The sequence below is a fragment of the Teleopsis dalmanni genome, chromosome 2 (assembly GCF_002237135.1).
Source record: "Teleopsis dalmanni isolate 2A chromosome 2, ASM223713v2, whole genome shotgun sequence".
NCBI classification, from domain to species: domain Eukaryota; kingdom Metazoa; phylum Arthropoda; class Insecta; order Diptera; family Diopsidae; genus Teleopsis; species Teleopsis dalmanni.
In genome coordinates this window covers 53,022,184-53,037,719 of record NC_051847.1, presented here as the reverse complement: position 1 = coordinate 53,037,719, position 15,536 = coordinate 53,022,184, and the positions used below count along the sequence as shown (strand labels likewise).

The following is a 15,536-nucleotide window of genomic DNA, read 5'->3' as shown; positions in this document are numbered from 1 at the left end:
TTTATCAAGAAAAATACTTTGCAATAGCTAAGAAGAATCTTATTAAATATCAACAGGAAATCATTTCTGTACAGATCAAATATAACAACCCTTACCATATTATGTATAACGACATGATCGCCTTTTATGGAACTTAAAATAAACATCTCTAAAATATTTTTTTGTAAAAATAGATTGTAAAAATAGATTAGTATGTTCTTAGTGGGTAAGTACTAAGGATTTGTAAGTGTTTTTTTCATTAAGTAGTACTCTCAAAAATCACAATGTCGGAGATCCAAATTAACAATATAGTAATAATTATTTTTTATAGTAAACACAAAAACCACAATATAGAGAAATATATCCTTCATAGATATAAAGACACATAGAAAATATTAAGATGAAAATAAAAATACAAAATTAGACAATCAAAATTCGCTTTTTTCTTAAGCAGTAGCGATATTGAAATATAATATCACTGAAATATAGATTTTGAGATTGGCATACTGAAGGGCGTGCGTCTAAACGTTATGTCTGATAACTTCGTTATTTTTCAATAGATTTGTTTGAAATTTAAAATGTAAATATATTAAATATTTATAAAGTAATAAATGTTATGTTCTTAACTATTGGTTTTTTTGTTGATATATATAATACTATGTTTATTGAAAGTCATATATGCATAATTTTTTAGTGATTTCTGGGACATGAAATAGATATGAAATATAGAGCGCGAAGGACGATTTTTTTTTTAATAGAAAAACTCAAATATGTTTTTGGGTATCGTAAATAGAAATAAGAAAAACCATAAAAATGTCTGATGTTTTGCACATTTTCACTCATAAAATTTTACTGTTAATTAAAACTGAAAATCTATCTTAAGCTTTAAAAAACAATTAAATTAATAATTTTTTAATAAGTAGTAAGAAAGTTCTAAGGGTATAAACTGGCCCAATTTTTGCGAAATCTTGATTTCTTCAAAATTTCATAAAATTACAAAGAACTTAAAAACTAATGGGCGGATCGTAGTTTTGTTATATTTTTATATTTGTAACAAATACACATGAACATATATAAATATACATAAATGTAAATGTACAATGTCTGAATGCAGTAGTGTGACTAGATGCTAACCAACTACATAAACTTATAACACTCTCCAGCCATTAAGTCAACCAAACTTGTGTTAGCTTGATAACATAGTCTCAGACGTAAGATCACTAGTACTTAGACTAGTATTTTAACACTACACTGAAATAAATATTCAATATTAGAGCGAAAAATTTGCTGATTCTGTTGCTCGTTCCGAGCAACGAACCGATAAACTCGGTTAATGCATTCTCACTTTTGCTGATAAAAGTTGATATTATTCAAATAATAGGCACATTTTAATCGAATTCAACTTGCGATGATATTCGTTTTTGTTTGGTTTTCAGGCATGACTTGCAGAACCTCAACCGAGTTTGTTATAAATTCGAGGCATAGTATTATGAGGTTTAGTATGCGAAAGTAATTTGGCGTGCGCCATTCTTCGGGACATAATAGATGCTACTAAAAAGTTATACTAAAAAAAATATCGAAACAAAAGTTTGTTGTTATAAACAAAATATTGGTAAAACCGAAAATAAATATAAACAAAAACTTATAACAGCTGATCGATGTTACTTTAAATTTAAATAAAATTATATGACAAACTAAACAAATCAAAAAATATTTAAAAATACATTATTTGTATTGTAAAAATAATTTATAAAATAATTTACTATATGTGTGTAAAAATATCTAATCATCGGTTACACTAATACACATTGAAGTAATTTTCTAAACGAATTTAGAACCGGTTATATCTAGTGAAGTTCATTACAAAACGACTTGTAAGTTATATGTAAAATGAAGGCGTAATTTTAATTAATAAATAAATATTGATATACATACATGTTAATTAAAAAAAAAACTACTTACTTTATCTTAACACATTGTGTTCATTAACTAAAAATATAATATTAGAAGTGATTTGTTGTCACGCTCTATTGTTCCAATATTTATATAGTGTTTTATAATGATTAGGTCGACAATACCAAGACAAGATTTTAGTTGAAAGTAGAAATTAAATATTTCTGAAGCTTTATCAACTTCTGGCACTTTGTTTTAATTCTTTTTAGTACGCAATTTATAAAATTGAGGATTGATTTGGATTTAGTACAAATCTTCTTTCTTCCTCGAAGTGCCTTATCCATATTAAACGTTGGCGAAAATGATTGATATTTTTGTTCTGTCAGCATTTTCGCGGAAAATCGATCTTGTACCTTTCATAAACCGTTGTCATATCTTTTTCAAAAATTATACCTTTGTCTACCAGGGCGCGTCGATCTTAAATTTTGCTTTCAATGATTAATTTAAGTGGTGCATATTTTTTTGGGGATCTTTAAGATATGACCAAAGTATTCTAATATTTGCCGTTTAACTGTCTGCAATATTAATCATTCTTTGTTAGCGTGTAAAAGTAGGTTCCCTCCAACTGTTTTTCAGCAAACATCGATAACGTCATTATTCGAAGGCTTCAAGTTTATTCATCGACTCAAAAGTAACGTTAATTCTTCATTAAGTAATGTAGAATAAATGAAGCATTTCATATACAAGGAGAAAATCAATAAATTTGCAACAACTATGTTGACTTGTACACTACTGAAATTTGTATACACAAAATTAATTAAATAATTTGGAATATACTATCCATAGAATATAAAGTGTTCTTAATTTGAAACAGTGTTACATATTCCGTACAAGACTATGTTATTTCTAGTTCGGATAGTGTAATATATAGAGATTAAATTTAATCCACAATCAAATAAAATATTTCTTTCAATAGAAAATCTCTCAGTCCTACAATTCATAACTAACTTCATGCAGATATATTAACACTTGGGAATGTGAAAAGTCTATATTATAATAAAAATATATATATACATATGTTATAAAATTGCTAATTGTATTGCATAATTGCATTCTTCCCTTCTTACGCAGCTAAAATGGTATCTACCGAAGCTCTGTTCCTAATTACTGCTGCCATTGGCTTAATTTATTTTTGGATCAAACACAATTATAGCTATTGGCAACGCAAGGGCATTCCGTACTTAAAACCAATCCCCATTATTGGTAACACTAAACCTATGCTAACATTAAAAACGAGTATTGGTCTCAATATATCAAATATCTATAATGATAAATCAATGAGCAATGAAGCAGTAGTGGGAATATACAGTTTCCATAAACCCGGATTAGTTATACGAGATATTGAATTAATAAAATCAATTTTAATCAAGGACTTCAATAAATTTTCAAACCGTACATTAGCATGTGATCCACATAATGATCCACTTGGATCGAATAATTTATTTTTCGTTAGAAATCCAGAATGGAAAGAAATCAGAACAAAACTATCACCAGTTTTTACAAGTGGTAAAATAAAACAGATGTATCCACTCATGCTTGATGTAAGTATTAAAAACTTATGTATTATATAATAAATATATAATGATTTTTAAATAATTTTTTTTTAAAAAGATTGCAACAGAATTGGAAAATCATTTGACATCTTATAAGAAAACGAATAATTCCTTTATTACAGAAGTAAAGGAAATTTGTGCTCTATTTACTACAGATGTCATAGCTACTATAGCATTTGGTTTACGTGCCAACAGTCTCAAAAATCCAAATGCCGAATTCCGTCAGTATGGACGTATAATGATGCAATTTGGTTTGCTCCGCGCTTTCCATACATTCATCAGTTTATATTTGCCGAAATTAGTTAGACTCTTTCGTGTGAAAATATTCTCTGAAGAGTTTTCCAAGTTCTTGCGTAAAACTATTAATTATGTAATATCGGAACGTGAAAGCAGTGGAACCATTCGTAATGATCTTATTGATATTTTTGTATCCTTAAGAAAAGAAGCAGCAAATGCTAAAAGCCTATATAGAGCTAATGAAAATGATTTTCTAGTAGCTCAAGCGGCACTTTTCTTGACTGCAGGGTTTGAGACATCATCTTCAACAATGGCTTTTGCACTTTATGAATTGTCGAAAAAGCCAGAACTACAAAAACGTTTACGAACAGAAATTTGCAACGCATTCTTAGCTGAAAACGGAAAAATATCTTATGAAAATATTCAAAATCTTCAGTATTTGGGAATGGTTGTTGATGAGGTTTTGCGTATGTATCCTGTATTACCATTTTTGGATCGCGAATATAGTAAAACTAAAGACGAGTCAGATTATACACTTCAACCACACTACAATTATGCTATTCCAAATGGTATGCCAGTATACATTCCAATATATGCAATACAACGTGATCCAAAGGTATTTTAAATATTATTATCATATTATAAAGTTTTTGATTTCATATTATTTTAATTTTAGTATTGGTCAAATCCAGATGTTTTTGATCCAGAACGGTTCTCATCAGAAAATAAAAAGAGTCATACTCCTATGACATATTTGCCATTTGGAAATGGACCACATAATTGTATAGGAAGTCGCTTGGGATTACTTCAAACTAAACTTGGTTTGGTGCACTTTTTGAAAAATCATTTTGTTGAACCTTGCGATCAAACACCATCTAAAATGGAATTCGATCCCAAGTCTATTGTATTACAATGTTCTACGGGTATTTACTTAAATGTAGTTAATGACCGCATGTACGATGTGAAAGCATCGGCAAAATCATAAAAAAGGGAAAGGGAAAGGAGAGAAAATAATATTTGTATGAAATATTTATTTTACCTTCTTTAGAAGATGAAGATAGGAAATGAAGTATTGATTTACACCTTATACACTGTAAGCTTGTTTTGTTTTAATTGTTATCATAATTGTTATAATTGAGTCATATGCAATCTTTCTATGAACATAATTGAGAAAAAATAAACTTTGTTGAAATATTGAACAATGAACACATTTTTTTTATGATTTCTGTTTGTATTGAAAATAATAACTCTTGTAATTAAATATGAGCTAATAATAAGGTAGTCTGTTGTCTATTTATATACAAGGGACATCTCATTATAATATAAAGTGGAAAGAAAAATAAATTTCCGTCTTGTTGCCTCGTTGAAAATGGAACCGACGCATTATACAATATGATCATGAAGAAACTCTCATAATAAGAAAAACGGATATAGATTTTGATTATTATAAACGGCAGACCAACCTAGATGATAGCTATTTAGGAATATTCATTTAACGAACAAAGTTTTTTCTTTATTAAAAATAACAGCATAGGGTCGATTGCCTAACTGGACGACAGTATAATTTGATATAAAAAAACCCTACAGGTAAGGGGTCAAAAAATTGTTTAAGATTCTTACTAGTAAAATTTTTATTCTGTAGAATCGAATATGTCAGTATTGTGTAATAATTGTCTATACTTACTAAATTAAAAAGAATGAAATACAATAATAAATTAATAATTCAATAATTTCGCCACACCTATGCCCTACTTATTATATAGTACTTAATGTATCAGGTGTCAATAATACCCAAATTTGTCAATACCCAAAGGATGAAATTTCGTTGACATGAAGAGCTATCTTGAGAGTATTTACTTACTGTTACTGTGGTTACTGTAGAATAATTCCATAGATTAATATTTTATTAATTTTTGAACTTCGTTTCAAAAATACAAAAACTGTAATATTAAGGAATAAGAAGAAATGTCTCCTAATATAGTAATTCTTGTATCCTTCATAACTTAAATTTAATTGAGAAATTTACATTCCCTAAAATCGTTTTGATGCGATACTAAATGTACATGTACATAATACCATTACAGTCGTCTCCACTTAATATAATATATATATAAAAGTATAAATATTATTCCTTTAAGGACTAAAGTGAAACTAAATGAATATATATAAAACAACGTTTCTCATGTGGATTCCGCAAGATCAATATATTAGAGATCAAACTTAAATACGCTATATAAGGAAAATTTAAGAATGAATTTATATACATGTATACTTTAAAATTACATTCCCTTAATATAATTATTTCCTTCAAGCTATACTTGCATAAAATTACCCAAATAACTCATTATTATATTTCAACGGATCAATTGTTAAAGTCCATCACTTAAGTTACCACAAACTCTGTTGAGTATAAGTCCTTTTAATACTAAATCGTGTTTTATGAAACCTAAAAGAATGTACCTTCGTTGGGTTTTAAAATAAACTATGACATTTTATTAAAGAGGAAAAAAATTAAATAAACTAGCTTGATATTGTTTAAAATTTGCAAAGCTTCTATATACTGAATTAAAAATTAAATAGATCATCACCAAATTCTAACCAAATTCAAATTCCCTATACAACAGATATTCCAAAAATATATAGATGATATCTACCTTCTTAGATCTGATAGTAATACAATGAGAATAATATTAAGATACAAAGAAAATTTTGATTAATGATTAAAATATTGTATATAGTTAATGGAAAATGAGTATCAACACCGAAAAACTGAAAGCAATATCATGAAAAAAATTACAAGATCAGTAAAAACTAAAGATATTGGTGTCATAGAACAACAGTACAGTATTAAATGCCTGGAACTTACATTTGACAAAATTATGCTAAACTTATAAAAATTATATGTCAGCAATAGAATGCCTTTATATTATCCAATTATATGTTTAAATCTACTGTACGATAAGACATAAGACTCAGAAGCTAAATAATTTCAAACACTTAAGATAAACACACTTCTTCGAAGAGTAATCAAGGCCTCCTTGGTACATACAAAATAGTAATACCTATATATAAAAACATAAGTACTCCGATAGTTATTTACGATATAAAGCATAGCGCACTTAAACCCATTTGCATTCATATAAAGTGATAAATAAAGTATATAAAGGATACAAGTGTTTCTAAGTAATATACTTGAAAATTCTTTAAATGAGATTGAGCGAAAATTCGAATGATACTGACTCCATGAATCCATCAAACAGTGAATGAAGAAGTTGAATATATTTCCATAATTCACTTCATTTTAAACTAATCCTTTAGTGTTGAATACATTTTATTAATTAATATGTTATAATTATAAATATTTTAGAAAAAAAAAACGAAATAGTTCTTACCTCGATCATTTTCTTTCTATCTAAACATTTTGTCGACATTAACAGATGATATACTAATTTTGTTCCGTATTGATAAAGTGTTGCTATCAAATGTAAATTTTATATTTTCATTATAAAATATATTTTAATTCTATAACACTTTTTAACATATTAAAAAATAAGAGTAATAAACAACCTGCAAAATTTATTTCAAGAGATTTTCGCATTTGTGCTATTCTAGAGAAACCCCCTACTCGGGTTGTGCCACTCGTTAGAGTAAATAACCGGGTGCAAATATACTCTTACTATATTAATGCTAATTCATTTTAGCCGATAAAAATTTGTTTTGAATACTGTGATAGTCGTTTTTGTTTAGTAAATAACGATGAGTTTTAAAAAATATATTGGTGTTTGTTATAAATTTGCTTCATAGTCTAATTTGATTTAATATACGAAAGTAATTCGGTGAGCACAGTCGAAATTAATTTAAACTTTGGTAAGATAACAAAATTAATAAAAATTTACGAAAGTTTAATTTTGATTTTAGTTAAAAAATTATTTTATACAAATATTAATTAATATTTGAAATGTGAGAATAGTTGAAAAAGTTAATTATTCGAATAATATCTATCTCTAATATATAATGCGGTTATTAGAATTAAGTTAAAAAAAGTTGCAAATTTTTGTGTTATGGAAAGCTAAAAGCCGATAATTATTAATTATGATCAGAATTTGTTTGTTGATAAACCACGGTCTACACGATCATCAAAAAGTACTTACTACCGCGAGACTGACACTTTTGCGGTTCTGAAAATTAGAATATAACGCAGAGTCCACACGAACCAGCGTTGTCATCGAGTTCGGTTAAATGCATTTTTCACCATAAGTGCGACAGAGTTGCGGTACGGTGGATTTTTTTGATGTTCGTATGCACTTTCCCATGAACGAATGAATAATTGTTTTAAATATTATTAGTTTTTTTTTTGAATACTATTATATTAAATAGATCTACATACATCTTCAAACAAATTTACTGCAAATGAGTTAACGTTATTACTTTATATTATGTAGTATATTGTGGAGTGTCTTCTAACTTTATTGAAAACCGTCGAAATAGATGTTGATATCTATACATAAATTTTGTATTGTATTGAATTACAGTGCATTAAGTATGTGAAAGTTCTTAAAAAAATTCCATACCCAGATTTAGCACTGATAAAAACAATCTTTTTCAATTAATCTAATTTGCTAAATTAGCAAATAAAGTGAAACTATACATTTTTTGTATATAAAAGATAAGAAAAAAGCTTTAGTTTCGTGTATATTTTTTGTAAAATAATCGAATAATTTAAGAAAATTGCAAACGTTTTTAATTATTTTTATTTTAAATTGTTTATTTTGTGGAATATCACTAATACAATGTTTAAATAACATTTGATTCTATCAAATCTAGTGAAACACGCAAATCAAATAAACAACTTATATATATTTTTTATATGATTATTACCCACCTGTTCATAGTACATACCTGATATTGAATTATCATTCTTATTGCGTAGAACAAATTTAAAAATTTATAATTTGTTGTCATATCGCATGAGAGATACATTGATTACATACTATAATACAACAGAAAAAAAAAAGCAAAAATATTTGTTATGCAAATATTCAAGTTATTTAATGGTTTTATGATTCTTGTTATATTATTAAAAATTAAAAATTATTCAAACAATAATTGCTATTATTTAATATATTTTTTTTGGAAGAATTAGAAATTATATTTGTTATAAAGGTGAATAGATCATAATATTGAGTAAATAAATAGTTTTGTAAAATGTGTCTATCTATATAGTAACGATAGAGGACAATATCGCCATATAAAGATTAATATAACATGTAATACGGAATCAAAGATGTTCTAATAACGTTCTATAAGTGTCTGAACATAGTTTTAGATAGTACATATAAAGGTTTGCAATAGTATAATTAACACAAGTAAGATTTCTTTACGATTCTACTACAGAACTAAAAATTTTTTTGTATATAGTTCTATGTACAATAATTTAACCAAAAATATCGAAGTATTTAAAACAAATTGAATTCATTAATGAATTAGAATTATACAAATACGATTTCTTTTTAAATTTCAATTAATATAAATTTTTATTTTTTTCTTTATATTTCTAAATAATTAAATATATTGAAGTCAATGACTATTTAAACCATATATCAATCTATCATAGTGCCGGTATATTGACCTCTCTCATTTTAAATTAATTCAAAAAAAAAACAAATAAATTCATTGTGAATCCAAGCAAACAGGTTAACTATATTAAATATTTATTAAAGTTAAATATAGTTTTTTTTTATAATTACATTATTATATTATTTATTATTATAGATCAAGAATAGATTTATTGTGCACAATTTTCTTTTTCGGCCTATATGCTTAGCCTTTAAATTATTTGACGGTGTTGATTCAAAGTGAAGAGTACAGTAACTGTACCAATATTAAATGAGATCTAACATACTATTCAGGGTCCTCTTAGAAAATCCGAATCCCGTGGGCAATTGAGTATTGCACGATACGTATTAATAAGAAAACAGGCTTACTATTCAACAATTTTTTTTTGCTTTTACAATATATTCAATATAATTATAAGTAATAATACAACGATACTGAAACAAAAACTTAATGAAACAAAAGTTACCAGTATCTATTGTCTTTTGCGTTTTTACTTTAGGAAAACAAATAAATCTATTTATAGCTAAAGTCCTCAAGGTTTCAAGCTAATTGCCTGAAACTGCAACCTGATAATGCGAACAATGTGGAACGGTATATATCATAATTATGTGCAGAAGTGAAAGATGGAAAACATAACTGACAATTGTTATCTTGCTTTCTAACTACTAACTAAATACCCAAGGAATTATAGTAATTAAAAAATTATTATAACAAAAAAACAAAAATAATTGACCCAATGATTTATAAGTGGGTTGTAATAATTTAATAAGGTATAATAGGTAGAAATTCCGCATTTTCCCTATACAACATAATTATTGACTATCAAACTATGGGGCTCAGTCGCTCAACCTAACACTACGATCATTTAACGTTTCAAGAATAAGTTTCAGGGCAAAAGTTCAGCATATAATACTGAACACCTATAGGTATGTTCCTTATGTTAGAATAGTACTAGAAATGAAAAGATTTAATATGTTATTCTTATTTACCACTCGAAATTTATTGAGAACAAGATTAAACAGCGGTACTAAGTATTAAATAATGTCTTAGTATGTAAAAGAAATGCAAAAGAAATCGAGGAAATTGAAGAAAAGTCTTTTTGATATGTATAAAAAAGAATAAGCACCGTTTTTAAATCGGTTAATTTTAAGTTCAGTTATCAATTTCTTTAATCTGTTAAAATTACATAAACATAATATAAGTAAAAAAAATTTTTATTTTTCATTATCATTAACTAATCTAAAGTCACTAAGTATACTCAATTTGGTTAAACAGACATACTATAATTAAATAAAAACTATAAATATTATAAGTGTTGTTATTATCTAAATCTAATCTAAAAAATATCGAACTTTTTCAATTAGTATGTATGCTTACGTCATTGTCATTTGTTGATAAAATCTTTAAGTTCTTCATATATAAGCTATTCTACACAGTTATATAGAAAATGTTAATTATTTATTATAAAAACGATTTTCATAGTTTTCTTCATTATCAATCGTTAGCAAATGAATGTGATTTGTTGAAGTAAATATATCCTAGTATTACAAATACTCAAAATAATTTATAATTATATAATTATAATTAATTTGAAAATAATTAAAATGATTAAAGTAAATAAAGAAATGATAATAATAATTGCCTTTTAATTGTTTTGCATATTTCAAAGTAATCTATCATAATATGCTTAATGTATCCCAAAAACAAAAGTTGTAATTTTTCCAGCTAATGAAACTATCTTAGCTTTTTTTAGAGCATATTCATAAGGAAAACTTCACTGTTTTAATTGCTTTTTAATCCAACTATAATTGCCTTTCAATATCTCATCTACACTTAAAAGATAGCATCCATCGATAAAAAATCTCTTTGAATTACACTGAAATTGCAAATACTGATAAATGCTCTTTCAAAATATTGTGAAAACGTTTTCCTATTACTTTTACTACATCAATAACATCGCGTTTTTCTGCTATCTTCACCTCTGAATAATAGACTTTATTAACCATTTCTGAAGTTGTTGCCTCAATTGAGCGTCTTTTCCGTTTATCATAACCAAAGCAAATCAATTTAATATCATTTCCGATGATGTTACAGTCTTCATTTGCTTGACAATTGTAAATATTGTCATATAAACAAAATAAAAATAATATAAAACCTATTTAGTGCAGTCATAACTGACTGTTAAAATAGTCTCCGTTATTCCTTAAAACTAATATAGGTATATAATAATGCTTTATATTTTTTCATTTAGCTAAAATGGCAGCTACCGGAGCTTTATTCCTAATCACCGCTGTCATTGGCTTAATTTATTTTTGGGTCAAACATAATTACAGTTATTGGCAACGCAAAGGCATTCCGCATATGAAACCGATTCCATTTATTGGTACCACTAAACCTATGCTAACATTAAAAACAAGTATCGGGCTATGTGCTTCAGATGTATATAATGATAAAACAATGAGCGATGCTGCCGTCGTGGGAGTATACAGTTTCCATAAACCTGGATTAGTTATACGAGATATTGAATTAATAAAATCAATTTTGATCAAAGATTTCAACAAGTTTTCAAACCGTACATCAGCATGTGATCCACATGGTGATCCGTTGGGAGCAAATAATTTATTTTTCGTTAGAAATCCAGAATGGAAAGAAACCAGAACAAAACTATCACCAGTTTTTACAAGTGGTAAAATAAAACAGATGTATCCACTCATGCTTGATGTAAATATTGAACTTATGCATTATTTAATAAACATATAACGATTTTTAATTTATTTTTTCCAAAAAGATTGCAAAAGAATTGGAAAATCATTTGGCATCTTATAAGAAAACCAATAATTCCTTTGTTACTGAAGTTAAGGAAATTTGTGCTCTCTTCACTACAGATCTAATAGCTTCTATAGCATTTGGTTTACGTGCTAATAGCCTTAAAAATCCAAATGCTGAATTCCGTGAATATGGGCGCAAACTGCTTAAATTTGAGTTGATTCGCGCTTTCCACTTTCTAATTATTTTCTATATGCCGAAATTAGTTAAGTTTTTCCGTGTAAAATTATTCTCTCAAGAGTTTTCAAATTTCTTGCGTAAAACTATTAATTATGTAATATCGGAACGTGAAAGCAGTGAAACCATTCGTAATGATCTTATTGATATTTTTGTATCCTTAAGAAAAGAAGCTCCCGATGTTAAAAGCCTATATAGAGCTAACAATAATGAATACCTAGTGGCTCAAGCTGCTGTATTTTTAACTGCAGGATTTGAGACATCATCTTCAACAATGGCTTTTACACTTTATGAATTGTCGAAAAAGCCAGAATTACAAAAACGTTTACGAACAGAAATTTGCGAGGCCCTTATTGCTGAAAACGGAAAAATATCTTATGAAAATATTCAAAGCCTTAAGTATTTGGGAATGGTTGTTGATGAGATTTTACGTATGTATCCTGTTGTACCATTTTTAGATCGCGAATTTAGTAAAACTAAAGACGAGTCAGACTTCACTCTTCAACCACATCACAGTTTCGCATTACCAAATGGTATGCCAGTATACATCCCAGTATATGCAATACAACATGATCCAAAGGTATTTTAAATATTATTATCATATTATAAAGTTTTTGATATCATATTATTTTAATTTCAGTATTGGCCGAACCCAGATGTTTTTGATCCAGAACGGTTTTCATCAGAAAATAAAAAGAGTCACATTCCCATGACATATTTGCCATTTGGAAATGGACCACATAATTGTATAGGAAGTCGCTTAGGATTACTTCAAACTAAACTTGGTTTGGTACACTTTTTGAAAAATCATTTTGTTGAACCTTGCGATCAAACACCATCTAAAATGGAATTCGATCCCAAGGGTCTTATTTTACAATGTAGTCAGGGTATTAACTTAAATGTAGTAAATGACCGCATGTACGATCTGGAAACTGGTGCAAGATAAGTTAATTCAATAAAATTACTGAAAAATAGAATTGAATGAAATTATTGTTCGAGAAATACATTAGGAATTTCTTCTTCAAGTAATTCAAAATTTTTTACTGAGAAAATAAGAATAAATAGCTTTATTAATTTTAGGGATAATTTAAAGTCCAATAACTTTATTAGTTTTTAAAATAATATATTTAATTTTATAATAATTTTAAAATGTTGTATATAACAATTATGGATAAAATACTGTGACATATACATATTTTTAATATTAATCTATGTCTATGTCTATTTAAAGAAGGAGAAATTGAAAACAATTCTTTGATTTAAGATGATATTAGTAAAATTTTTGAGAGTTGTTCGTTGTTTTGTGTTCTTCATAAAATTTTAGGCTTCTATTTTGCATTGTGAACGAGGCATTTGTAATTATTCAATTTCTTTGATTTGTTGCATACTTTATAAAAATAATATATATGACGCCTGAAAGTAGACTATAATTTATTATTATATACCGAAAGGGTTTCATTAAAATTTCATATGTCAAAAATCACAGTGACGTCCAAAATGTGACAGAATTAAAATTAAACGAGCTTTAGTTACATATTTTCTGAACCAGAAGAGATATTCAAATGAAATCTTTTCTTAAATATATAATATTTGAGATGGACTTTCTATTGAATGTAATTCTAACCCCCATAAACCACAACGCCGACAGTTCCATGGCTGATAGTCACTAACCTAAAAATATATATGAATATAATATGTTTACAAAAAATACTTGTCTTAGGGACGATTTTACTTTCTTTTGCGGACTATTACTGGAGCATGATTGATCCTTTGCCCGTCATAGACACTAATATTCCAAATATATAATGTACTTCTACTTATGTGCTTAAACCGACGTTACTTATCATTATATTTTACAACATTTCTTAACTTGTTATTTGTAACATATTTAGACAAACCACCTTAACGATATTCAAATTAGAAGAACTATATAAGACGCCAATAAATACTAATAGTGTTTCAAATAGATTAACACTAAATGTTATCATAGAAACAAGAGAGAGCAACAATCGGATTAAATATGTCAGGAACGAATTAAAAAGTAAAAATATATTCATTAATTGAACAAAGAATTATAATAAAATTTATGAATTAGTTTTATAGTTAAAAATGTAGTTGGAGCTAAATATATAAATATAAATACCTAAAGTTAAATTTAGTAAAATTTCACTAGCATAAATAGCATAACTCCTGCCATTTTAATTTGGTGCAGGAATTTATAAGATCTTTAATTTTTTAACATAGTTTCTATGTACACTATTAGATAATGTCTTTGTTTTACGTTATTTAGAAAAAACAAAATAGTAAAATTAAATCTGACAGTAAACTCATAAATTTCTCTCGGAGAAAAACAGATTAAAGGCAAAGTATAAATAAAAATGATTACATTACCTATGCTTAACATTCGAAGGCTTAAATAATTTGGAAATCTTTTCCAAATTTCCATTTCTTATTGTCGTCCTAATTTTTAAACTAGTGTTAATACAAATTTACTAATAAAATTCAAATTACTTTTATACAGTACGATATATCAGCTCGTTCTCACAATCTATTATTTTAACTATTTCTTGCGTACGTAAATGCAAAATAATGAAATCCTAGTAACTTTTTACTATTTTTTTACTACAAGTGCGTACATGAACAAGCGTAATATGAAAATACCAATTAAAAACACGTTTTAATATCCTGAACTGCAAATTTAAAATTTTTTTCTATTTATAAATGTTTAGTTATACTTTAAATAATTTAATAAATTTGATATAAATAATTTGTATTTAATAATATATCATTTTAATAAATTTGAAATAAGAATTTGAACTTACCGATCATTATATACGAAACATTCATATATAAAGCAACCCTGTTATGTACCGATGAACGAGTGTGTGTACATATATGCACACCTGTAAGTATTTTCATTACGGTTATTCAAAAAAATTAAATTGTTGATTGCTTAACATAAAAATAAGATTTATTATTTTTTGTTTTACTCATTTATGAGAAATTATAAACAATATTAAACCCGGTAATAAATTCTCGAAATAAAGTACATATTTTACAAACTCGAAATAATAACAACGCATATTTTTTACCGCATTCAAATTAAATAGGAAATTCAAATAACAATATATGTATGTACACCAAAAACAAAAAAGACACAATATAAATTAAAAACTTTAATTAAAATTTGTTGCT

The 15,536-nt window shown here is 26.7% G+C and overlaps 2 protein-coding genes across 3 annotated transcripts in view; both read left to right on the top strand.

The window, feature by feature from the left end:
- Positions 1 to 1,717: 1,717 nt before the first annotated feature.
- LOC119678246 (cytochrome P450 6g1-like) lies at positions 1,718 to 4,928 on the top strand. The gene is made up of 4 exons (XM_038089969.1): positions 1,718 to 1,853; positions 3,004 to 3,473; positions 3,544 to 4,338; positions 4,399 to 4,928. Exons 2-4 carry the CDS (start codon positions 3,009 to 3,011, stop codon positions 4,705 to 4,707), a joined length of 1,569 nt encoding a protein of 522 aa, XP_037945897.1. The 5' UTR covers positions 1,718 to 1,853; positions 3,004 to 3,008; the 3' UTR covers positions 4,708 to 4,928.
- A 2,587-nt stretch (positions 4,929 to 7,515) lies between these two features.
- The window catches only part of LOC119681049 (cytochrome P450 6g1-like), a 9,584-nt gene continuing 1,563 nt past the window's right edge, over positions 7,516 to 15,536 (top strand). Inside the window, exons 1-4 of one of the 2 annotated variants that reach the window (XM_038094113.1) lie at positions 7,516 to 7,589; positions 11,590 to 12,059; positions 12,127 to 12,921; positions 12,982 to 13,318. In XM_038094113.1, coding sequence (XP_037950041.1) covers positions 11,595 to 12,059; positions 12,127 to 12,921; positions 12,982 to 13,287 — 1,566 coding nt within the window. In that variant the 5' untranslated portion in view covers positions 7,516 to 7,589; positions 11,590 to 11,594 and the 3' untranslated portion in view covers positions 13,288 to 13,318. Of the gene's footprint in view, positions 7,590 to 11,589; positions 12,060 to 12,126; positions 12,922 to 12,981; positions 13,319 to 15,536 lie in introns of those variants that run through there. The other variant, XM_038094115.1, reaches the window with a different exon arrangement.